This window comes from Pelodiscus sinensis, chromosome 1 (genome assembly GCF_049634645.1).
Source record: "Pelodiscus sinensis isolate JC-2024 chromosome 1, ASM4963464v1, whole genome shotgun sequence".
In the NCBI taxonomy this organism is placed as follows: domain Eukaryota; kingdom Metazoa; phylum Chordata; order Testudines; family Trionychidae; genus Pelodiscus; species Pelodiscus sinensis.
Window position 1 is genome coordinate 245,713,466 of NC_134711.1, and position 26,032 is coordinate 245,739,497.

At 44.1% G+C, this 26,032-nt stretch overlaps 1 protein-coding gene and 1 long non-coding RNA gene across 7 annotated transcripts in view; one reads left to right on the forward strand and one right to left on the reverse strand.

Annotated features, from left to right (window-relative positions):
• LOC142826446 (uncharacterized) overlaps positions 1-3,786 on the forward strand; it is a 27,685-nt gene extending 23,899 nt beyond the window's left edge. Inside the window, exons 3-4 of one of the 2 annotated variants that reach the window (XR_012900565.1) lie at positions 2,243-2,545; positions 3,375-3,786. This is a non-coding gene — a long non-coding RNA (uncharacterized LOC142826446). Of the gene's footprint in view, positions 1-2,242; positions 3,223-3,374 lie in introns of those variants that run through there. The other variant, XR_012900564.1, reaches the window with a different exon arrangement.
• Positions 487-25,316, reverse strand: BIVM (basic, immunoglobulin-like variable motif containing). 5 transcript variants are annotated; one of them, XM_006131032.4, is made up of 11 exons: positions 25,037-25,183; positions 19,228-19,432; positions 18,843-19,086; positions 16,216-16,342; positions 15,112-15,207; positions 14,917-15,021; positions 12,681-12,775; positions 10,170-10,302; positions 8,089-8,172; positions 6,258-6,354; positions 487-1,976 (listed from the first exon to the last, which is right to left on the reverse strand). In XM_006131032.4, the coding sequence occupies exons 2-11, from the start codon at positions 19,321-19,323 to the stop codon at positions 1,659-1,661; spliced, it is 1,395 nt and encodes a 464-aa protein (XP_006131094.1). In that variant the 5' UTR covers positions 19,324-19,432; positions 25,037-25,183; the 3' UTR covers positions 487-1,658. The 5 variants fall into 5 exon arrangements, with proteins under 5 accessions (XP_006131094.1, XP_014432969.1, XP_075774850.1 ...); XM_014577483.3 differs by adding an exon at positions 23,354-23,507 and having other exon boundaries at positions 18,843-19,432; positions 25,037-25,162; XM_075918735.1 differs by lacking the exon at positions 25,037-25,183 and adding an exon at positions 25,243-25,316 and having other exon boundaries at positions 18,843-19,432.
• Positions 25,317-26,032: the final 716 nt, after the last annotated feature.

Consider the following 26,032-nt stretch of genomic DNA (forward strand, 5'->3'; position numbering starts at 1 on the left):
TGGAGCATTCCAGGTACTCTTAAACAATACATGTTTAGATCTCGCACTGATACACACAAAATCCAACTTGTAAATTAGAGCAATATGAGCTGACAGAACCTGTGTGTGCTGCCTAAACTTGTTGGATCCTCCTCACACTTTCACGTTTTACTGGTGATCCACTCATATCCCCAGCTGTTATCAAATCACCTGTTGATCCCATAATCTTCTTTTCTTTCCCTTGCAAATTACTCTCTTTTAGGAAAAAATATTGCACTTTTCAATTCCTATGCTTACTATATCAACACCATGGTTTTATCAAAGATACTTTAAAAAAAAAAAAGCAGATGCAATCTATGCAAACAGCAGACATATTATGGACTCAGTCAAGAAGAAGTTGTCAGGAAATCCAGTGGAACTACTCCACTGCGTGAGAGCAACAGGAATGATTCCTCAGTTAGACAATAAACTCTTCAAGACTAAGAACAGGGACATTACCACAACAAATAAATGACAAAGTAGAAAACAAATTTTATTGGATGAACAAATTGTCTAAAAGTCTCCCTTTTTTTGGTTAACAAAAGCAGCAACCCACAAAATATCCTGCATTCCAGGACAAGTGTTCATGTCAACAAAAATTATCCTTAAGCACATTTCATTTGTATGTAGAATATTATAATCGCTAAAATATTTTTCGGCAAAGTTATTAATCCAAACAGAGGTGCTTTACAAGGAAACCTGAAAAATAATGCTGACAGAGGTATACTTTTAGGGCTGCCAATATTTTTGGTACTTAATAGTGTCATCCCTCATAGAAAAATTAACAAGTAAAAATGCGATGACATTTGGAGACACAATGAAAGAAAAGAATAGCCAACAAGTCACAGTGTATTCAGCTTGATTATCAGCAAATTCAACTTCATTTTTATTTAAAAAGGCTGTGGAAAATGAAGCAAATTCAATGGTCACAAAGGTGATATAGTCAGAAGTCCTCACTACTTCATCCACAGAACAGGCAGAAGAGGGGTAACAAGACAAGCTTATTCTATACTGTTGTGCCTCAAGCCTTCCACAAAGTAATGTAATTTTCCCTGTACAATCAATCAATCTCAAGCTTTTCAGATACAACAGCACTAATTGGTACCAGCTGGCAAAAAATGTTTTAAGGGAAATAGATACTAAATCCACTGGGAATTAGACTGAGACCACCCACTTCAGTTAAGTTTCACACATTTTTTGCATTACAATATTTCTAATAGACAGTGGCAGCCTTATTGTATTTAAAATAAAAATGTTACAAAGAAAGGAAACACTGACATTTTTACCTTTATATATTATGCAGGATAACTAATCATTTTAGAAAGTCATAAGAGATGAAGTTTCATGCTTTGAGTATCCTACTTTTCAATGCTGCTTGTTTACATCAATGGCTTTAACCACAATTTGTTCTTTTGTTTTCATGGTCCCAAATGCAGTTCAATTATTTGAAGTGACAGTTTACTTATTATATTTACTCTGATTACAAAGTACAATAATCTGTGCTTGTCAAGTTTACACATCTGATCTCAGTCACCACGGCCATATGTATTTAAATAACTATGAGATTGTATTTTATACCATGATTTCTATTCATATGTACCCCTAGGCTTAATAAACTCCTACTATGTCTTAGCACAATTTTAGTATACCAGCTGTGCTGTACTAAAGTTAATTTCTATCATTCCCTTCATAATCAGTATAACTCTGATAGCCACTGTTCCTCCTCTCATGTATATTACACATCTTCTTCCACGTGGACTCTGGATGGAAACCAGCACTGAAAGATCTACCCAGATGTCCATGCTGTTTCTTGGTGATACTGTCTTCGCTTTCAGATTTGGCAATTCCCTGTGCTTGTGGTTGAATATCTCGTCTAATGTTTCCAAATGGGAAATTCCAAGGACCAAATCTTTGCCAATTAAGTCTCTGAAAAGCGATGATACAATGCAGATTTCCTCCTACCTGACAAAAGGTAAAGAATGTTAAGAAGAGTCCAGAGAAAAAAGTAATTAATGATCTACTAGTATTATTTATGAGACAAACTGCTTTCGCTTAGTTCTTCAACTCCTTTACTTGCTCCCTTTTTAATCTTCTACACAGTACGTAAGTTTACCTAACATTCTCATACTAGCATAACCAAGCTTCTGCCTAACTTACCTTTACACTCTCCATGCAAAACACACAATTATCACGTTGTTTCTGTCTTCTTTCTATTCATCTTCAGATTTCTTTCATGCATCGAGAGTTACAGTAACCAAGATTCCAAGATGTATGTCCCTGTGGGTGCTCTACCTCAGGTGTTGGTGTATCCCAATGCCGTTGATTAGAGATTTTTAGCAGAAGGTCAGAACGTGCATGTGCTGTAGCTGTCATGTGGTGCCGCTGGAATTTCATTTAGCACGCAGATGGCCCAACCTTCTCAGTTCCTTCTCTACAGTAGTGCCTTTATATTGAACTCCGAAACAGAGGGGGACAGTGGAACATCCACAGAGAAACACATCTGGAAGAACCTCAGCTACTGCACAAGGTGAGCGACTTTCTCTTTTTCATTGAGTGCTATCGCTATAGGCCCTCCACTTCAGGTGATTGTACAGGGGCATCCACTATAAGTTTTACTTGGTGGAGAAGAGGACTGTTAGGCCTAGTATGGTACTGGCTTGTGGGCACAGTTCCTTGGAAAGTGCACATCTGAGTTACCACATAGGAAGAAATTAAGATCCGCCCACCTCATTAGTGGAGCCAGGCAGTGTGCCTCTACTAGTCAGGTGCTTCCTCCTAAGTTCTAACCCTGCAGATGGAGAATGTGGGAAATACAAGCTGGTGGGCTTGGTGGGGGGAGTCAGTGGGAGAGGTGACTGAGAGTCCGACTCTTTCCCAGACAGCCCCAGCTGCTGGGCTGTTTTGAGAATAGCACAGCCCGTCCCATCCCTGTCACCTCTGCCTACCCCTAACCCCCGTAGCTGTAGCTGCTGGGCTGCTTCAAGAGTAGCAGTGGCATCTCTCTATCCCCTCTCCCCTCCTCAGATAACTCCAGGCTCTTCTATTCAGAGGACAAGGGAGGGGCAGTCAGAAGCGGGAAAAGAAAGTCCTAGGCAGCCCCAGCTGGGCTGCAGACTTTCCAGGAAGCAGCTGGGAGAGACCAGACAAGGAGACCCACAGGCAGGTCCAACTGAGCTGTGGGCAGTGCCTAGGATAGTAAAGGCAAGGCAGTAAAAAAGAAAGAAAAAAAAAAGGATTCAACTAAATTTTACTTTTTAAATGCGATATTTCTTTGTCACGGTGTTGGAGATTACCCCATGTGTGCCATTTACAAGTTACATGCATTTTGCAGGATTTTTCCTCTCTTGGCCTTTCAGGTAATTTTTTCAGTCTCTGCCTGATTTGGACCTTTCAGGAAGTGGTTGTCTAGGAATGGGAAGAGTATGATCCCTTGCTTGTGCAGGTGTGTTGCTATGACCACAAGGGTTTTGGAGAATAACCTTCGGTCAAGTGAACAGTCCAAAGGCCAGTATTCTGTATTGGAAACGGTCACGTCCAACTGTGAATTGAAGGAATCATCTGTGAGCTGGGTTCATGGTAATGTGGAAATACGCATCTTATAGGTCAAGGACTGAAAACCACTCCAACATTCCAGTGCTGGATTTATTGTGCCTAATGTGACCATCTTGAATTTATGGGACCACACAAATCTGTTGAGTTTCTTTAGATTTAGTATGTGCTGCCATCTTCCTTTTTTTCCTCCTGGATCAAAAAAGTGGGAATAGAAGCCCTTCCCTCTGTATTGTGTAGGCACTGGTTCTACAGCATCTTGGTGCAATAGATGATCTAATTCCTGCCTTAGGAATGATTGTGAGAAGGGTCTCTGAAGAGGGACAGAGGGGGTACGTCTAGACTACAGGCTTTTGTCAACAGCTTCTGTCGACAAAGAGAGTCTAGACTACATCCAGTTCTGTCGACAAAGCAAGCCGCTTTATCGACATGACAGTGTAGATGCAAAGGACAGTGTAGATGCAATAACGCCTTCTGTCGATAGAACTCTGTTGACAAAAGGCGTTATTCCTCGTAGAATGAGGTTTACAGCCGTCGACAAAACTGCTGAGTTCTGTCGACGTTATGTCGACAGAATTCAGTGGCAGTGTAGACGCAGGTATAGTTTTGTCAACAAAAGTCCAGTTTTGTCGACAAAACCCTGTAATCTAGACACATCCAGAAGGGTTATGGCAGGGGGGCAAGAAATAAAGGGGATGGCATAACCCAATCTTATGCTTTATAAGGCCCAATGATCCTTCATGGTGCACTCCCATGCACAGCAGAAGTGCCTCATTCAGTGGCCACAGGGCAAAGTGGTGTTGATGTGAGGGGAGGTTGTTCAAACCTTCAATCAACTTTTCAAAAACATTGTTAGGTGGTGGCTGTGATGCCATTTGCTGAGGTGATGAGGGTTGTTGCCTTGAAGGTCTATATCTGTCTTCTGGACTCATGTGGTCTGGACCATGGATGAGTAAACTGCATCCCTCTGGCATGCTGGTAAGGCTAGTAGCACTTTCTCTTTGCAAGAGGTGTGTAGATGCTCAGTATGTGAAGAGTCACACATGCATCTTTCAGAGAGTGGAGAATTTCATTGGTCTTAGATTAAAACAATTTATTTTTGACATGGAGAGGTCCTCTAACTTAATTTGTGGATTGTTTGGGGGGGGGGGGGGGGGGGCTGGAAACAAGAGCCAAGATGATCTACACATCACAATAGTTGGGGCAGGAGTGCATGCTGCCCTATCAACAATTTCCAGAGAAGCCTATAGGGCAGGACTACTCAACTTTGGAAACCCCAGGGGCCACAATGATACTCTCAGCACATGCCAAGGGCTGCAACTTAAGTGTGATTGCATATATATATGCAAATAGCTTCTTTAACACTGACGGGCATGAATACAAAGATTAAGGCAAGACTACACAGCACACAGATCCCATTTAAGTCAGTTCTGCTGATATTAATAAAATACAATATTTACCCGATTTCCACCCATATTTTACCACTTTTAATGAGCAATGACAGTCCAGGAATTTAACTACTAAAATGCATATCAACAGAAGACAACTATATTGACTACTTTTTTGTTTTGGCTTCCATGTTGAGCCCCATGTAAACTTCTGACCTTGGAAACTGCACCACGGGCCGCATGTGGCCCATATGTTGAGTAGTCCTGCTATAGGGCAATCCTAGATATTATAGGTCCCTCAGTGAGCAATGTCTTGAATTGTGCTCTTTTATCTTCAAGAGAGCCAGTCATAAACGCTAATAACGTCCCATAATTGTCAAATTCTGCTAGAAAGATATTGTAGTTAGTCACCTAGGATTGTTAAGGTGTAGACTTTCCATCCTCAGAGGTCTAGTCTCCTGTAGTCTTTGTCCGAGGTGTGGATGTGGACTGGGGACGTTTGAAGTGATGGTTCGCCACCTCAAACACCAACTAGTTTTGTGGTAGGTGGGAAAAGAAAAAGTCCATTCCCTTGGACAGCATGTGCTATTTTCTATCAGCCCAGTTGTCTGCCATACCACTTCAGTAGGTTCCAGAATTGCATCATTTATTGAGGAAGAGAATGATTGCAAGATTTTGAGCAGCTTATGTTGGTTTTCCTGGATATCCTCCAATGAGATGTCCTAACCTAGAGTGATTCTTTTAAAGAGGTCTTGAAATTGTTTGAAGTCATCTGCCACTGTAAGTGGGGTGGCATGGTGGCCACACTTAGAGGAAGAAGAAGAGTTGTATGTTGGCTACACATTCTCAGGGTCTGTTTCTTCACTAAAAAAAATATATCACTATTTCATGAAGATAAAATCCAGCTTCACTATCAGGAAAGGGGTAATTTTATGCTCCCAAAAATGTGAGTAAAATGTGTTGTCTTTTAGCATCTTTGTCTGGTTTTCTTAATTTCAATAGCATTTTTTCTCAGCAGGAGTTATAATTAACAGATTCAGAAATTTCAAGGTCAGAAGAGACCACCATGATCATGTAGGCTGACGTGCTGCATAACATAAGCCATAGACCTACCCCAATAATTTTCACTCTCCCAGGCATGGCAGCCATAGGATTTGAATTCTCAACTTCTAACCATGTAGGAGATTTCATCAAAAGTTAAAACTACAGATTCTTAAGTGCAGCAAAGTTTGAATAAGCTTCTTGGGGAAAGAGAAGACTACTGTAAAAGTTTTTTCACCCATCTTAATAAGTCAGTATTACCTTCTTTGTTTTTCTATGCTGCAGACCTCTTTCCAGGTGCCGAATATCCAAGTATTCTGGATTTTGAGTGTTCAGATCAGTAACAATATCTGCCCACCTACAAAATAAAATAGACTAACATGTAGAAAAAGATTACAAAACCCTGCTGCTATAATTTATGGAAATACACAAATAATTCATTTCCACAATTGTTAAAGGCACGTTATCATTTCCTGTGATAACCAAACTAAGATTTGAATGAGCACATGAAAAAAAATCAATATTAAAGACTTGAGGATGTGATAAACATTTTAAGCTTTAATAACCAATTCCCATTATTCACTGCAGTGGAGGATGGTGCCTAAAATGAGTGACACAGCTGCAGATAAGTAAAAAATTGGGACAGCACTTTACAGTAAAAAATAACATGGAAAGAAAAATATTTACACCTCCATGTCTCACCTTTACTGTCCTTATTCCCAACCTCTCCCTCTCTAATCTGGTTTTTATCCTAGGATCCACATGCTCTTGTTCTTACAGCCTCAAATCAAAGGGCAGACAAAGTCTGTAGGCGCAGTTTACAAAGGGATACCCCTCTCACCGGGTACATATGGCCCTAAGGTCTAGGCCCCAAGAACACATTCCCCTCTGACAGGGTATTTATGACCCTGAGGCCTAGTCATCGGGTAAGCCCTCTCCCCCCCCGGTTGTAGGGTGGGGAGGTAGGGGGACCCGGGCCCTCCCACTCCACCAGGTCCCAGCGCAAGGCCCTGTAGGCAGAGGTGAGTTCCACTGCCAGCTCAGCGGAGATTCCTACTGATACGCACCAAGCTCCTGGAGGACAATCCTCCACTCTGGGCTACTTTCTACCACTCCCGACGAGTTGTTCCACTCCCCAAGTGTTGCTTGGCAGGTCGCACCCCAGTAGTCGGCCTCCTGCGTTGGGGCTGTCAATCCTGGGGCATCTGGGATTGCAGTTGCGGCGGCTGTTGCTCCAGGGGTTGCTGGGGCGACGGCTGCTGCGGCTGCTTCTCTGGTGGCTGTGGTTGTGACTGCTGTCCCTCAGGCAGCTCTGGCTGCACAGGAGCTCTGGACCGTGCTCCTTCCCCTCCCGGTGGTCAGCCCCAACTGAGTGGCTCCCTGGGCTTTTATACCATGACCCCTCTGGGGGTGGAGCTTTTTTGGCCAGGGCAACTCTCTGCCCCATTGTGCGGGGTAGATTCACCCAGTCACACTCAAATTTCCTATGTTCTGGAGGGAAACCGATCTCTCAGAAATGCTGATTTTTTTGGAGAAAAGCTGTTTCCTCCCTCTAGAATCTGGTACAGTTTTTTAGAAATCCAGCACCACATGAGACTGAGGAAGCTGTTCAGTGAATTAGTTACAACAAAGACACTGGTATTTCCTGAACAAAAACAAAGTGCTTTGAATAACACCTTTTCTAAGTCTCTTCATATTTTCTGATTTTTGATTGTCTATTTAGGTCGTAAACATCTGGGATTGGAACCTTATCTCCTGTACTTTGTACTCACTCTATGCTCAAACTAACACTGTCAACATGTTGTAGATTTGATTACAGAATTAGTAACTCAGATCTAGTATAATATGAAAAAAATCAAAACAGTCACTAAAGCTCTGACTATTGTAAAAATATTGAGTACTCCATGAGTTATGGAAGCTACAAATCCAGGCAGGCTGCACTCCCATCAATCCCATTGGCTGGAAATCATGGCCAATGGCAGTGGGGCAGTGCTTTCCTGACTGGAGAGGGCAATTCTTAAAAGAAACTGAATTTTTAAGTACCTATATTCTAGAACTTAAAAAAAAGACATAGAAAAGTATATGGACTTACTTTTTACAGTGAATGGTAGGGTGTTTTCTACTTGATTCTCCAATTAAGACCCAATATTCCACTTCTTGTTGCAAGAGGTGACCTCTGTTGAACAAAAAATGCAATTCTAATAAGACTCAGCACACATACTGCAATGAAATATAGCAGCATATTAACTTGCTATTGGTTTTTTAGATTAGTATGATTGAGACATTACAACTTGTTAATGAACTACAATTAACATCTCATGACAAACATGCTACACATACACTTACAGTCTCATAAAAATGAGTTAATGGCTGTAGTCTGTCCAGCCTAACTACTAGCTTTTACTTCTTGAAATTTCTGGGCTTTCAATTTCTGTTTCTTAGCAGACTAAAAAGTAACACGTGCAAAAGAAGACACAGGTTGGAAAAGATTGTTTTTGTACTGTGCTTATGTGTTGGTAGACATTAGCCAACCATGGAGTTAGTTAAGACACTGTCTTAAAGACAGAGACACAATGTATAGGGATGGATGGAGGCAACATAAAAAGGAAGGCTGTGTCTACACTGGCATGAATTTCCAGAAATGCTTAAAACAGAATAGTTTTCGTTATAAGTATTTCCGGAAAAAGAGCGTCTACATTGGCAGGCTGCTTTTCCGGAAAAGCCCTTTTTCCGGAAAAGCGTCTGTGGCCAATGTAGACGCGCTTTTCCGGAAAAGAGCCCCGATCACCATTTTCGTGATCGGGGCTTTTTTCTGGAAAAGACTACTGGGCTGTCTACACTGGCCCTTTTCCGGAACAGTGTTCCGGAATAAGAACTTATGCCCGAGCGGGAGCAGCGTAGCTTTTCCGGAATAGCGGCTGATTTTGTACAGTAGAGCGTCGTTGCTTTTCCGGAAATTCAAGGGCCAGTGTAGACAGCTCGCAGCTTATTCCGGAAAAGCAGCTGATTTTCCGGAATAAGTGGCTCAGTGTAGACACAGCCGAACAGTGGAGTGGACTAGAAAGAAAAAGGGAAGACAGTCAGCATACACACACTCAGATTCCTATAGTCTCCTACATTTTTGCCACAGAAAAACTGTCATGGCCTCTGGGCAAGAGAGAATATTTTGGAAAAATCCATTCCCTGCGTAAAAAAGGAAAACGTGTCAAGTATAAGAAAATGATGCAGGGCCTAGTTGCAAGAATGAATCATCATAAGGAACATTGCTTATTGAGAAAAAATGATGTGGATGTGGCTGAGTAGATCAACAGGTTAGTAACTTAAATAAATAATTCACTTTGCAATGCGTCATTCTTCAAGACTCTCTCTATGCCTTTTAGTATAAGAGTGATTTCACAAGTAAGTTCTCAAGCTGTTTGCTATGTTGAATGTTGCTAGAAATAAAGTTTAGATTAAACAAGTCAGAAGGATTAGCTAATTAGTTAACTAATGTAGAATCTGTCACTCAAATATACAATTCAGAAAGCTTCAGTATGAGAAACCTAGAGTTGATATAGTTGCCACTGAGTGTCATTTTCTTATTTTATATTATATAATATATGCTCCTTTTGGAACATCATGGCCACAGACTATAATGGTGATGCCATAAATCTATTTCCTATTTTACTTCAGCATAACTCAGCTTTTCCAGGGAACTCCATGCTGTACTTGTTTTCTCGAAAAAACAACAGAAGTGCCAGTCAGGTCAATGGGGCTTACTCCAAAATTAAGTGCACTTTAAGCAAAGTCAGTTTTAGCTTTTTGGATAATTTGGTTTAAATCAATTATTCTTTTTGGTAATTTAAAGCAAACCCATTCTGAACAACAGTATTCGGAGTTCAAGTCCAGCACCCTATCTTCCTTTTACTTATTATTTAATTATTTTATATTAAGATTTAATTATTAAAACCAACTTCACAGTGACAAGGCAAAAACAAGAGGCCAAAACTTGCTGCAGAGACTATCAACAGGAGACCTGGAAATCTGTAAAATAATGAGACATTCCATTCCCACTCAGATGCTAACATTCTGTCCCTACAACACTTTCAATTCATATATAAATGCCATGCTCATCTGTAGCCATCATTTTGATGGAAGATTCACATAAGAGCAAGCATAATTAAAGATTCTTACCTGTATGCTTTATTAGCTTTTACAGGGGTAGCTTCGAATCCAATTGGACAAAAATAATGATTTTGGCAATGATAGATATAAGCCATTGACTCATCTTTCAATCCTTGTGTTAACTTTACCAAGGCCCCTGCAGCTACAAAGAAAGACACTTTTAATCTTGCATTCAGTAGGAACCAGAAGAGTTGAGTTATTTCTCTTACATCTGCTGATATTATATTTATTGTCGCAGTGCACAAGCAGCAGTATAATACTTTACAGGAAAGGTTTAAAATAAACAAATATATTTAATTTTTAGTTTGTTCTTTCAGATCCCATTCTCTAAAAACATATTACCCTGAAACAGTTACAAGAACTATTTCTCTAGAAATGGCACACAATTGAAACACTTGTCATTTAGATCTAAGTGAAGGGTTGTTTTTTTCCATTTTCCAAGAGTCTTAATTAAAGACTTAGGGCTTGTTTTTGTTTTAAGCTACATTAAAATATAAACTGACAAAAGCAAGAATATTGACAACTATTCAGAGGAAACCCACTGTCTTTAATTCCACTGACTCCAGTTAATACAGCATTAGTACAGAAGTATATTTTAGAGAGACCTGTAATTCTTAGCCCCACACCCACCACAAAGAGGGAGCTGCTCTAGCCGGGCTGGGTGCGCCGTGTGCAGGAGCACTCCAACCTGGCTGAGGCACGACAGGGAACCACCCCAACCCAGCCAGGCCGAAGCAACCCTTCTCCCTGCCAGTCTCTCCATTTAACCAGTTAAACATAACATTATATCCCTAATCTGAACCTTGACCACAACATATTCCTTAACCCAGTGGTCTCCAACCTTTTTACCCCCAAGTTCACTTTTTAAATGTCCGGGCAAGCAAAGATCTACCCCATCTCTTCCCCAAGACCCCACCCCTTCCTTGAGGTCCCACCCTGTCCATTCCCCTCCTCTCCATCATTTGCTGTCCCCAGCCCTTACTCACTCTCACTGGGTTGAAACAGGAGGTTCAGGCTCTGGGGTGGGAATGAGGGATTTGGGTGTGGGAAGGGGTGAAAGATGCAAGCTCTAGGAGGGAATTTGGGTGCAGGAGGTGGTAGAGAAGGGGATGCTGGCTCAGGGAGGGGGCTCCACACTGGAGAATGTTGGGGTTAGGTGGAGGGTTGGGGTGCTGAGCTTGTGGATGGAGGTGCAGGATTTTGGGTTGGAGTGTATGAGGACACAGATTTGCAGTGCGTGGATAGTGCAGGAGTGTTGTAGTCCAACTATAGTGCTTGCAGATAGGAGAGAGACTAGAGGAGCACTGAAACAAGGAAAACTTATTTCTCTCCTTAAAGAGCAGAGATACAATATGTTATTTCTACTCCCTGGGTATAGAATTTAGCAAACTGTCCCTCACAAGAGCAGTGGAGATTGCTAGCTATCTCCCAGTTCCTTTTTCAGCATGGTGCATCCTCCATCTTAGCTCTCTTCCCTTTGACATTTTATTACTTTAAATGTAATTAAAAGGTTCAGCTACATACTTTTATATGCAGAGTAGTCTTCAATTAGAGAATGATACAGCTTATATATTCATAAACACCTGCACTCAGCCTGGGGTCAGCTGAGGACTCCAGCTGATCCCAGCTTCCACAGCGCTGCCCCTTTGAAACGCTGCAGCAGCATTTCAAAGGGACAGTGCACGTGATTAATCACAATTATTTTTTTTTGATTGCTTGACAGCCCTAGTACAGTAAACTTCCGATAATCCAGCATCTTTAGGACCCAAGGGGTGCCGGATTATCAGATATGCCGGGCTATCGGAAGGGGGGAGGAGCTATGAGGGGTCTAGGGTGGGGTGGGGGAGATGGCGCTGCAGGACCAACCCGGCAGCACCCCAGCTGCTCTGCCCCAGACTTCTAAGTCAGCTGCTGCTGAAACTGACCAGTGGCTGACTCTGGGAAGCCTGGGGCAGTGCACCCCAGCTGCTCTGCCCCTGACTTCCACAAGTCAACGGCTGCTGAAACTGACCAGTGGCTGACTCGGGGAAGCCCGGGGCAGAGCAGCTCCAATTGTCCGGCTGCCTGGAGCACTTCTGGACTAGCAGGAGTGCCGGACCACTGGATGCCGGACAACTGGAGCTTTACTGTATTTATATACAAAAAAAAAAAAAAAGACTTCCCAAGTGTTGAAACATATCAGTTGAAGGGATATGCTGTGAAGGTGAATTCACATCTTGAGAGAGAAACCATGCACAGGCTGGGAAGCCAAATGCCTGTAGCATCATAGGAGTGCAGCTGTTTCTCAGTAATCACATATGAGGTATATTATTTTAGTTAAAAGAAAGGAAAATTGAGTACATGGAGGGAGGAAAGGAAGATTAGAAAAAGCTATACAACTCAGAGCCATTTGTTGTTCTGCCTGTAACTATGTTAAGTTGGCACTTCAGTTACACAAATTGTTCTCTTGATCCTAAAAAAATTTACAACTACAGTTTTCCAACTTACACACTAAATTAGTGTTTAATTTTAGCTACTTACCAGTTTCTCCAGCTGTCTTGTTCTTCCCATGAGGTTTATACAGAACATATGAACATCCTTTAACATGGAAATGATCATTAATTTGTCTAAACCATCTGAAAAACAATAAGATTTGTTTTAAACATTTAGGTATTTTAAAAACAAAGACTGAAGAAAATATGTTTGTAATATTTATAATTCCTTTCATCCATCTTCTCTTCTTTTAGTGATTTAGAATATAAACTCATTGGGGCAAGGTCAATCTCCCCATGCATTTATTTAGTACTTTGCCCAATAGTGGGTTGGTCTCAATTAGAGTTGTGAGGTCCTCTAGTAGTACAAGTAATAAATAATTTATCACAAAGAGTTGGAAGCACCAGAAGTCTAATAATGGATATATAACTTGTTCACCTTTATCTTACCAGCTCAAATACTACACAGATCCATACTGAACAAAGTTCTTATTCTCAGATACAGCTAATTAGGTCTTACTCCAGTTTCTAAATAGGTCTGCACATAAAACTATCATGACATCTGACATATTTGATGATGTATTAAAAAAAGGAAAGGATTGATTGGATATGGAGAACAGACATAGAGACTGATGTGCATCTAAAATGAAAGGTGAATTACAGATTTTTTTAAAAGAAGAGTATTCCCTGCCATATTAATTTTTGGATGCTCCATGTCACCCTGCCAGTGAAGGCTCACAGTACAGGCAGTAGTAATGCAACTAGAGCCATCAACTTAGAAGCATAACAAAAAATACTAGGACACCAAAAACAGCTCAAGAAAAAAAAACTATTAAAGGAAACTAAAATTGATTTCATTGTTCATAATAGAACAACAAGAAGTCCTGTGGCACCTTATAGGCTAACAGATTTATTGGAGCAGAAGCTTTTGTGGGCAAAGACCCACTTTGTCAGATGCATGTAGTAAAAATTCCAGAGGCAGGTATAAATATATAGGCATAAGAAGAAAGTTCCAATCAAGCATAAGGCTAGAGATAATGAGGTCAATTCAGTCAGGGAGGATGAGGCCCACGTCTAGCAGCTGATGTGGAGGTATGAACACCAAGGCTGTGTCCAGACTCAGGGGTTTTTTCGAAAAAAGTAGCCTTTTTTCGAAAAAACTTCCCCTGCATCCAGACTCAAGCCGCGTTCTTTCGAAATTAATTCGAAAGAACGCGGCTTTTCTTTCGATGGCGGTAAACCTCAATTTACGAGGAAGAACGCCTTCTTTCGAAAGTTCCTCTTTCGAAAGAAGGCGTTCTTCAATGTAAATAGGGCTTCTTCAAAAGAGAGCATCCAGACTCACTGGATGCTTTCTTTCGAAAAAGCAAGCCGCTTTTTCGAAATTTCTCCGTGCAGTCTAGACGCTCTCTTTCGAAAGAGGCTCTTTCGAAAGATGCTTTCGAAAGAGCCTCTTTCGAAAGAAGCCTGCAGTCTAGACATAGCCCAAGAGAGGAGAAACTACTTTTGTAGTTGGCTAGCCATTCACAGTCTTTGTTTAATCGTAAACTGAGAGTATCACATTTGCAGATGAATTGTAGGTCTGCAGTTTCTCTTTGAAGTTCTTGAAGTTTTTTTGTTGCAGGACGGCTACTTTTAAATCTGCTACTGTGTGTCCAGGGAGATTGAAGTGTTCTCCTACAGGTTTTTGTGCATTGCCATTCCTGATTTGTGTCCATTTATTCTTTTACATAGGGACTGTCCAGTTTGGCCGATGCATATGGCAGAGGGGCATTGCTGGCACATGATTGCATATATTATATTGGTAGATGTGCAGGTGAATGAGCCTGTAATGATGTGGCTGATGTGGTTAGGTCCTGTGATGGTGTCTCTGGTGTAGATATGGGGGCAGAGTTGGCACTGAGGTTTATTGCAGGGATTGGTTCCAGAGTGGAAGTTACTCCACATCAGCTGTTAAAAGTGGGCCTCATCCTCCCTGACTGAATTGACCTCCTTAACTCTAGCCTTACTCTTGATTGGAACTCTTTTCTTATGCCTGTATATTTATACCTGCCTCTGGAATTTCCACTACATACATCTGATGAATGGGTCTTTGCCCATGAAAGCTTCTGCTCCAAGAACACGGCTACCCCTCTGATAATTGTTCATAATGTTTTCAGAAATCCAAAATAAAACACACTGAGTTTGAGTATATTATTGGTTTTTTAAGAGTGTTAATTATTTTTAGTATTAGAAAATTATTCTATATATTAACATTTCAGTTATATCAAGAAAACAAATTGTACCTCATTAAAGTAGTATTTCCAGTGAAGGGACCAAATCTAATTTCCTCAAATGGGGGTTGAAAGCCCAAAATATGCAAGGCTTCTTCTTGAGTAATAGGTGGTAGACTGAAAATTAAGTTAATAATCACAATTAACAGAGTATTTAGATAGCTATTTTAGGTCCCATGACTTTGAAATGGAATAGAAATGACTTACTTTCCCGTTCCAAGTGTGCTATATAAGTAATTCCAGCAAGACACTAGAGAGGAAATTCCACAGGAAGTCTTATATTGTGGTCGGCTAATACAGTACCTGAGGGGAGAGAGTAAAATTTTATTTAGATATATGCAGTTTATTACATTTTCTTTTGCGACAATTTACCCAAAGGTTAAATAGTATTTTTTTAAAAGTATTTTGTCTCACCTTGTCTTTACAATAAGTCACTAGTAAGACTCAATATCCATATGTGAATTAAAATATCTGTAATAAATATGCCAATTTCTCTTTCATGAGACGTCACCCAGAAAAAAAGTGAACGAAATGGAAATCTGACACATTTCACAAACACCAGTCTCACACACATTCGTTTGCTTATCACTTCTAAAGCTAAGTGGTGATATCAATCCCACTCCATCAAGATCTGTGCGGAGACCACCAACTCAATTTACAAGGGCCTAATAACTATTTTAACAATTTTGGGGCAGAAATGAAATAAGTCAAATTTACATTAATGATATTGTGGAAAAGATGATGAGTATCCCTGTAGTAATATCTTGGCCCGACAGCCTTTCAAATCAATAGCTTCCTAATACTTCAGTTCCTTTCTAAATTGCAACCTTTTCGAACTTCACCAACGGAGACGATTTTACATCACAGGTTCCTAGTACTAAACTTCATTTCCCATAACATAGAAACTTTTTGAAGGGTTAAAATTAGATTGGTGGCTTCAACCCAGTTCTCAGCGAACATTCTGCAGTATATTCACAGTTCTATATGACTGCAAATTTTAATCAAGTAGCTCCAATCACAAGGGCAGAATGTTAGTTAAAGTACACCTGTACATGTGAGTAAATTTACGCATTGCTTGCTCATGCTTCTGGGCTTTCAACAATAAGGAAAAACATAAAGTTACTATACATCCCAGGCCCTCTTGTAATATCAGGTCTAGTTCAGTAACTATTTTTAACCGATCCCATATACCCTTCAATTCGATTAAATAAAAACTCTTACACATTAAAGTTTAAAATAAGTCAGACAGCATGCATTTACAAACAAGTTCTGCATACTGTGGTAGTCTTAATTAGGACTTTTAAATAATACCATCTTCTGATGTCAAGCACTTTCCGCTGCTTTATGTCTTCAACAATGGAATGCTGAGAACACTCCCGGTACTGTTTGCTTTTTTTGTCCAGAGATTTTTTCTTTATTACTTGTTTTTTCATGTTGCCTACAAGATAAATTTTAGAAGCAGTTAACAAATATTTAATATTCGAGCTAAATATTTCCACCAGAATGCCCTTCCAGTAGGCATTCAGTGTACTGCTAACAAAAAGACAATATGCTGCATGGCTAGAAGTGTAATCACCCCTGTGATTAAGGGATGTTAAGAAGTGGGTATTTTCGCTAATTGTGTAGTTGATAAAATTTGTATCGACTACCCTATTAGTCAATAAAGGAAGGCACTCAGCCCTGGCTTGTGCCAGGTCCGGGAACTTTCCCCACTGCTTGCCCGCCCGGCTCTTACTACATTTAAACTGGGGTAGCTCCTGGACCCGCACAAGCCAGGACCAAGCCAGGCTTGCTCACTCCCCACTTGCGCCGGATCCAGCAGCCCCATCTACAGACACAGAGGGGAGCTGGAACCCCTTGCAGACAAGGGCTGCTGCAGGAGCAGCTTCTGTTCATGGCCAGCCCAGGCCTCCGTGGACAGGGCCTGCTTTGCGGGGGAGGAAGGTGGGCAGCCGGGAGCTGAGGCCCCCTGTGGACAGGTGCTGCTTCGTGGGATGTGGACCAGTCTCTGCCTGCAGTAAGGCTAAGCCCCACGCTGTTGCCTCTGCCACCACAGAGATGGTGCTGGGAGAAATAAGCTTTTAAGCCAGCTCCCACTCCCCACCCTTTCTGCCTCTGATACAGAGGCAACAAGGGGGAGGAGGGAGAAAGGAAAAGTTAGCCTGTGAACTGGCACAGTTTTGGGAAGAGCGAGTTAACTGGTATATAATATTACACAATAGTATATTTTACTGAACACTATTTCTATTCTCTATTACAGTGGTCACCAACCAATAGATCGGGATCTACTGGTAGATCCTGAAGCCTTTGACAGGTGATCCTGGCAGGTTTGGCCAGGAGGCTGTCAAGTGCTGACACTTCATGTGCCCCTCTCAGCACTGCCACGTTGTTCCTGCCCTCTGCGTTGGAGCTGCCCCACCACCCCCAGGAGCCTCCTGCTTGCTGTGCAGGGCACAGGAAGAAGAGGAGGAGATGCTAATATCAGGGTGCCCCTCCCCTCACCCTGTATCCCATCTCCACAGAGTGGGAGAGGGCAGGGATGGAGAGAGTTTGCTGGGTGCTTCTGGGAGTGGTAGAGGGCCAGAGTAGGGTTGAGCCTGCCTTAGTCCCCTGCAGCACCACCCAGAAGCCACCTGTGGTAAGCGGTGCCCAGCTGGAGCCTGCATTCCAAACCGCATCCCCAGTCCTCAACCCCTCCTGCACCCAAAACCATTACCCTAGCCCTGAGTCCCCCTGCACCCAAACTCCCTCCTAGAGCCTATTCCCTCAACCCCCTCCTGCACTTTTAGCCCAAGATCAGAGTCTGCATCCCCTTGCCCCAAACCCTAGCCCTCTTCCCTCAGTCTGATAAAAGTGAGTGAGGATGGGGGAGGGAGGAAGAATGGTGTGAGCAGGAGTGGGGCAGGAAGGAGACAGGGAAAGGTTATTTGGGTTTGAGGTGGATCCCGGATTGCATTTAAATTAAAAAAGTGATCTCAGAAAGGCTGGAGACCACTGCTCTATCAACTGAATGGACTTTCTTACCCCAGCCATCCCAGGAATTGGTGGCTTTTAATGACTTTTTCACTTGGTGCACTAGAGGGAGAGCAGACCACTGACACTAATGTAAAATCATACATCTAATCTTTCTATTACTAATTTGCACCTAAGGCTATGAAGAGCGGAAATATATCCCCAGCAACTTTCCCTTATTGCAAGTCACTATATAGGAAGAACAACAACAACAACAACAAAAATAGGTGAGGGGGACTATTTTCCATCTTGTTTTGCAATTACATATTTTTGAACCACAGTGAAATATGTTTCAGCAGTGAAACCATACCTGTAAAATACACATTATCCATACATCTTCTCTTTCAAAAGAGCACTTTATGTATGCATATAGTCAAAGCCGATATAGATAGATAGATAGATAGATAGATAGATAGATAGATAGATAGATAGATAGATAGATAGATAGATAGATATGCTATATAAATAGATAGCTGCAAAGACTGTTTTATGATCTTTAAGATACTTGAGAACTTGACTGGTGAGCCAACACAAAAATTCAATATGGAGAGAACACAATAATATTCATTTTCCCCTCCTCCTTAGGTGGAAAATAGGCTGAATTATATGAGCATATAAGATTTATACCACCTTGTATTAGTTCTACAGCTTGAAAATGTATGCCATATCACTCATAAACTATTGTGTTGTACAGGAAAGCACACGTACAGTAAGGAAGCAAGAGTCACAAGGTTGGATACACTGTGACCACTACTCTTCTGGCCTGACCCACTCCTATCCTAGCCCACCCCAGCCAGCATCTGTGAGGCCACCACAAAGACTATTTCTACAACAGAAATGGCATGCACGTATGGGAGGGGTTGCATTGGCCGTCCACGTCACCCAGGCAGCATTTTTCTGAATAGTTCATTGCTGTAATGTCATACCTGTTCTGTTTTTCAGCTTTGGGGCCACTCCATTGAACTCTGTTTTGTCAATTTCCCATGCCAGTGGAAGCTTTCCAAGACTACTAGATAAATTTTCCAAGTTAGTGTCTTCATTGTAGATTATCTCTGAAGCACCATCTCGAATACCAGTAAAGTTAGGTGTATTATTTCCAACATTTAAGGCAGCACTATCTTGTAGGCAGGCATTAACTGTAGCACTTGGACTTCTACAAACAGACGTTACCTGGTTTAAAAAAGCATAGTCTGAACAGATAGTATAAATTTTTTCCCGGGTGTGAGTCACAGGACATCCCCAGGGATAATGCCCATCTCCAGAAGGAGCCAGTGACACAGGGGAGGTACCAGAAGTACAATATGGCTTTACGTCATCATGAAGAGCCGCTTCTGGAGATTTTTTTTCAGGTCTGTCTTCAACATGTCCAGAACCATTCTCCCTTTCACTTTCTGCAATGTTCGGCATTGAATGATACTAAAAAGTTCCGTCTAGTTAAGAAGTGTTCCGCAATTTTTGTAAATAAAAATACAGCCTACATCATTGCCTGCAGGTTTGCAAGCTATGGATGAGGCACCTGCAAAAAGAAAAAAGCAACAGTTAGCACAGCAAGCCTCAACTGATAAACATGCTATATACAATCTTTAAATAAGGGCTTTTATTTTAAAAATTGCAAACAATGATACTTGCAGTATATTTCAGGGTAAGTCAGTATACAAAATGCTCTACATTGCTGTCTAAACATTTGCTTTCTGTAAGTACAGGCAGTCCCCGAGTTACGCGGATCCGACTTATGTCGGATCCGCAGTTACAAACGGGGCCCTTCCTCTCCCTGGTCTCCAGCAGACCAGGGAGAGGAAGCAAAGCGGCGGAACACGCGGGCAGCGGACAGGGCTGTCCGCTGCCCACGTGCTCCGCGGCTTGGCTCTGCTTTGCCCCTCCCACCCCCCCGTCCCCCTGGTCTGCAGACCAGGGGGACGGGGGGGGGGGGGGCAAAGCAGAGCCAAGCCACGGAGCAGCGGCCAGCTGACAGCCCAGACGCGTCTGGGCTGTCAGCTGACCGCGCGCTCCCCGGCTTGGCTCTGCTTTGCCCCCTCCCCCCCCCGTCCCCCTGGTCTGCAGATCAGGGGGACGGGGAGCAAAGCAGAGCAAAGCCACGGAGCCCAAGGGCACCAGGACAGCCACGGCGCGTCTAGGCTGTCCCGCTGCCCCCGTGCTCCGCGGCTTTGCTCCGGACACCTGTGGTACAGCAGCTGGGGCGCTGCCAGTTGGTCCCGTAGCGCCGCTCTGGGCGCTACTGGACCAACCGGGCAGCACCCCAGCTGCTCTGCCCCAGGCGTCCTGATTCAGCCACTGCTAGTCAGTTTCAGCAGCGGCTGAATCAGGACGCCTGGGGCAGAGCAGCTTGGGTGCTGCTGGATTGGTCCAGTAGCGCCGAGGAGCGGCGGCGCTACTGGACCAACCCAGCAGCACCCCAGCTGCTCTGCCCCAGGCGTCCCCAAGTCAGCCGCTGCTGAAACTGACCAGTGGCTGACTACAGGAAGCCCCTGCCCCAGGCTTCCTGGAATCAGCCGCTGATCAGTTTCAGCAGCAGCTGACTTGGGGATGCCTGGGGTTCTTAAGTTGAATCTGTATGTAAGTCAGAACTGGCGTCCAGATTCAGCCGCTGTTGAAACTGATCAGTTTCAGCAGCGGCTGAATCTGGACACCAGTTCCGACTTACATACAGATTCAACTTAAGAACAAACCTACAGTCCCTATCTTGTACGTAACCCGGGGACTGCCTGTACTACTAGAATGCTGATACATGCAGAGCTTTCATTATTTGTAAAGTGCCAAGAGCATAATCTGTGCTGATAGCATACTAAGTAAACTTAAATAAGTTTTTTTTTTAAATTTAGGATAATAAATAGCTTTTCAACTGAAGAAATTAGCATATTCATGAACACTGCAGTTTATTAGTTTGTAACACACATCTGTAACTGAAATCATACAGATCACAAATGCACTTTCCAATCATTACTGAATTAAAGGGATATCAACTAAAAAAAGCATACTTCTCACTAAAATCTTACCGATTTTTGCTATCAGAGAAACTCAAATGCATTGTAACTAGAAGAGCAGAAACATTTCCTTTTCAGTTTGTATATAAGGGCTGTGTCTACATTGGCAAGATTTTGCGCAAAAGCAGCTACACTGGCCGCGAGTATTTGTGCAAGAACACTGATGTTCTACTGTATGAAATCAGTGCTTCTTGCGCAAATACTCTGACACTCCCGCTCAGGGAGAAGTCCTCTTGCACAAGTATTCTTGCGCAAGAGGCCAGTGTAGACAGGTAACATCAATTTCTTGGGCAAGAAAGCCCGATGGCTAAAATGACCATCAGAGCTTTCTTGTGCAAGTGAGTGTCTACACTGGCACGGATGCTTTTGCGCAAAAGCAAATCTTTTGCGCAAAGGCACATGCCAGTATAGACGCTCTCTTGCGCAAATACTTTTAATGGAAAACTTTTCTGTTAAAAGTATTTGCACAAAATAATGCCAGTGTAGACACAGCCAAGGTGTTTTACTGGCTTTCCTATATAGATACTCAGTCTTCCTTTTTGTTTGTGTGAGTTTTTCACATAGCAACAGGGGAAGAAAAGGTTTGGGGGGGTGGTTTTGTTGGTGTATATATACACATGTTTGTTTTATACAGACAAGAAAATAAGGCAAGTGTACTTCTACTTCTAAAAACTACTTTTAATCAAAGATTTAAAATCAAGGGGATGACACCCTTGAAATCGTCCATACTGCTGCAACGTGGGTAACAATTATGAGGAAACACAAACAGAAGGAGGGATGTGAAAGATTAACTAGTGGGGCCTGGAACAGCACCCTGTCTGCTGTGGGCGGGGGGGGGGCTGCTCCATCCCCATGGGGCCCGCTCCAGCCCAACCAGAGCAGACTCTGCCCTACCCCATTTAATTGGTTAACTAGTTAAACATAACATTCGCCAGTTAACTAAACAGAATTTTACATCTCTTAATACACATTCACACACCATTTCCTAAGACAGCTAGAGCTACAGTGGTTTGTACCCGAGGTTATATCAGGAACCACTGAGGAGAGTGAATCCTCCAGCCAGCACCACGCACACAGGAACATAGCACCCACGTTTGTATGCATCAGGCAGCCCTAGAAACCCTCCATCAGGCCTGGGAGAAGATGGGCAGCTATCTAAACTCCACCCACTCATGACACCAAGACAGCAGCAGCTTTTCTCATTGCAAATGCCCCTCCCCGAACGTGGGGCTGGATCAGTGGCTCACACAATGGCCAATAGGTTCCAGAGTTAACACAGCAGTGGGAGGACCCTGAGCAGCCCTGGCAGAGAGCAGGGTTTCACTGCTCACTGGCTGGGCCAAGAAAAGCAAGTGGCTGCTGCAGCCCAGCCCATCTCAACCCTGCGCAAAGGGCAGTGGCCACCAGAAGCTGCGACAAATCTGCCCCGTTTCACCTCAGGATGGGAACCATGGGGAAGCCTCCCCAGCTTCTTTATTTCCCTTGGGACACAGACACCGAAAGCTGCAAGTAATTACTTTCATGGCAACTCCAAGATGAGACTGCACCAGAAACAGAAGGGAGGTAGAGAGTACAGCTCAAGCTCCAACTAATACTCAGCATGGCTGCCTAGATGAGGAGGGGAAAGAGGGAACCTCGCAAAGGAGAGGGAAACCCAGTGGCAGTGACCTTCCAGAGCCCTGGATTATTCATGACAGCTGGCAGGCTAGAAATGCACCAGGTCCAAAATAGGGATGTTAAATTTAGATTAACTAACTAATCAAATAGTCAGTGTGGTACCACATTCTATAAGGGTACCTCCACCTTTGAATTGTAGTAAGCCCCTCAGTGGGGCTCTTGTACATTTCAAAAGCTGAAGCAGTGCAGGGAATGCAGGGCCAGCGGGGAGTCCCCAGCTCCGTGCAGCACCTCAGCCTTTGAAATTTCAAAAGAAAGTCCCGCAGGGAGCATAGGGCTAGCAGGGGAGTCTCCGGATAACCCCGCGCTCCCTGTGGGGCCTCTGCTTTTGACATATACAAAAGCCCCACTGGGGCTCTTGTACATTTCAAAAGCAGAATCCCAGCAGAAGCAGCGTGAGCAGAGATTGCTTCAGTAGCCGCTTCCAGTTTCCTGCTGAGCCTCTACCTCCCCTACTCTCCGTGGAGATGGTGGTGGGGGGAACCAGCTTTTAAGCTGACTCCCCCCCGTCACCAGCTCCTGCTCCCCAACCCTTGCTGCCGCTCTCTGATTCAAAGGTGGGGGGGGAGAGACTAGTTGCATCACTAGTTGACTATCCAATAAGCTTCTGCTTATCAGATAGTCAACTAGTTGGTTAGATCCCTAGTCCAAAACAGAGCAATGCACCACCCCCAATGGTATTACCAGTGCTCCCAAGGCGCCTTGGGGCAGGAAGAAGCAGCAAGGGAGGGACAGATTTTAGGCCAATAAGAACATACCAGAGGTATGATGAGCAGAGCTTGTTGGGAGGGCTTGCTGGGTGCTATGGTGTAGGAAGGCTGGTAGTTTGTGCGAGGGCTGTGTCCATAACAACAGGGCCCCTACATCTAGGAGCTGTTACAGTCTTGTGGCTCCATCCCAGCCACGGGCGACCTGAAAGAAGGGTACAACCCCCACCAGGGGGGTGTGACACATATGTGTTTGCCATCAGTGGCTGTCTGATGAGAACAGCATGGCTGCTAGGGTCTATGTAACAAAGCTGTTTCCCTACAGTTACCCCAGCCCAGTGCTGCACTTGTGGCTCATCTGACGTAATGCTGAAAAGGCTTTCTCCCATCAGTTTCATGACAGCTAATGTTTTCAAATTTAGCTGAAACAGTGACATCGAGAGACTCTTACGGCAATCTTGAGTGAGGACTCTAGACACAGCCACAACATAAATATGGAATATAAATAATAAAGCTGCTCATCTGCAACTCGGGGTGCTCCTGATAGTAAAACACACACACACAAAGGGCTAAAAGCTATGACCTTCTAAATTATAATTAAGCCTTATAATACATAAATACAGCAGTCCCTAGCCATGCATACAGTGGAAAAGGGCTTATGCTGTTGGAATGAGAACTAAAACTAGAAGCTGCTTTTTTTTTTAGCCTTTATTTAAAGTAACCTCACTGAGTCTACAAATGTCTGGATGTACAGTCAGGTTTGCAATGAGGGCATTGGCAAGGGACAAGGGTAGGTTGAATACAAAAGCCAGAATTTTGTGTGACTGCTTCCATCTAGAGCATCTTCCCAGGTTTCACTCTTTGGAAGGCTTGCTGAGCCATAGTTGGCTAGAAACCTTGGAGGCTATTATGCAACAATTTTGCTTCCAAAAGATTTTTCTTTGAGCCAAATTACTGTCATTAGGATGGCAATAGTATTGGCTTGGCCAGCCAGACCTAAAAATAGATTACATGATTTAAGCTTATTTTAGAAGTTAGCTTGGCACTGACAGGCTGTGCCAGATTGTTCATGGAGCTACAGATACCCCACTTGTGTGAGAAACGTGGGCAGTTCAGCAACCTCTACAGATTCTGGGCATGTCTCTCCATACAGTCAAAAGGGGGGGGGGGGGAGGGAAGGAGGGATATTTTACGCTGTAGAGTCTCACACAGTAAGGCCAGAAAAGGCCAACCAGCTCACCTAGTCTGACCTCCTGTGTCACAGGCTGCCAGCACCCTCAGAATAAACCCAACCGCCGATATTAGATGCAGGTGTTACAGCTCACACCTCAGACTACTACGTGGCGCAGGAGAAGAGCAGGGACTGAGGTGCGCTTGTACCTAAAGCCCCCACAACAGCAGGGAAAGGACAAGAGATTCCCCGACGTATCCCTGCACCCACACACCGCAGAGAGCAAACACCTGCCAGCCTGATGGGGGGGGGGGGAGATATTCCTTCACCGCCAGAGCCTTGCTGCAGGGCACCCCGACCCCACACCCTCCCCTTTGCCCCAGAGCCCAGCTGGGGCGCCCCTAACCCAAACACCCCTCCTGCCAGAAGCCAGTCCTGGAGTAACCCCCCCCCCCCCCGAACCCAGCCACGGGGCAGACCCCCCGAGATTTCCTCCCCCAAAGTCCTTTACCCCATCACCCGCTCCACCCCCCGGGCCATGGTGCAGCCCAGCGCTGCCTCACCCTTTGCCAGAGCCCCCGCTCGCAGGCCCTCTCCTGTCCCGGGGAGAAGGAGCATCGAAGAGCAGCAGCTTCCAGCCCCGGCAGGCTGGGCGCTCCGCTCACGGCGAGCTGGGCTCTGCACAGCCCAGCAGCACCTAGTGGTGGCCAGAAATTCTGCAGGGGAAACAGGGAATAATGCAAATTCTGCACCGTTCCCCCAGGAGTACCTGTGCAATCCAGCTCCTGCACCTTCCCCAGCGGCAGGAGCTGTGGGGTGATCCTGGCTCACCTGCAGCCTCGTGGGAGCGGGTGGGAGGCGCAGATACTGTTCGCTATAAGCTGAGTGCTGGGACAGATGTCCAAGAGAGATTCAGGTGCCTCCCAGCTGATAGGCAGAGCACCCACAGCTGCCAGCAGCATGTGTTTGCATTTGTGGTGCACATCTGCACATGCCTAGGTGCACATAACAACATTTATTCTGCACACGGGCAGTAAAAATTAGTACATTGGGCACTGGTGGCAGTGAGCAGCGTGAGCTTACAGCCCACAGGACGCAGAAGGGGAAACTGCTGCTTTTCTCCAACTGGTGGCAGGGCTGCCTGCTGCTCCTCCTGAATCTTCTGGTTCACAGGCTCACATCTCTCACCACTGTCTGGTGAGTGCAGCTGGGTGCAGCCTGCAGGAGGACTGACCAAGAGATGGGGCTGGCTAATGGAGGTGATATGCAGCTGCTAAGGCACCATGAAATGTGGACAATTTGGTGCCTCAAATTTCATTGTTCCCTACATACCTACACAGTTTGCACATGGGTAGGGATAGCCCTGCGGCTATCAGTTAGACCAGGGGCCTGCAAACTATGGTTCTTCTTCGAGTGGCCCCGAGGGTGCTCCACTCTAGGTGTCGGGTCCCGTCCCGGCGCCGCGGCTCGGAGAATTTTCATAGCCGTGTCCTGCCAGCCCGCGCATGCGCGCTCCTTCAAAGCGCCGTTCGCGCCTTTGATCTGCTGCGCGCAGGCTG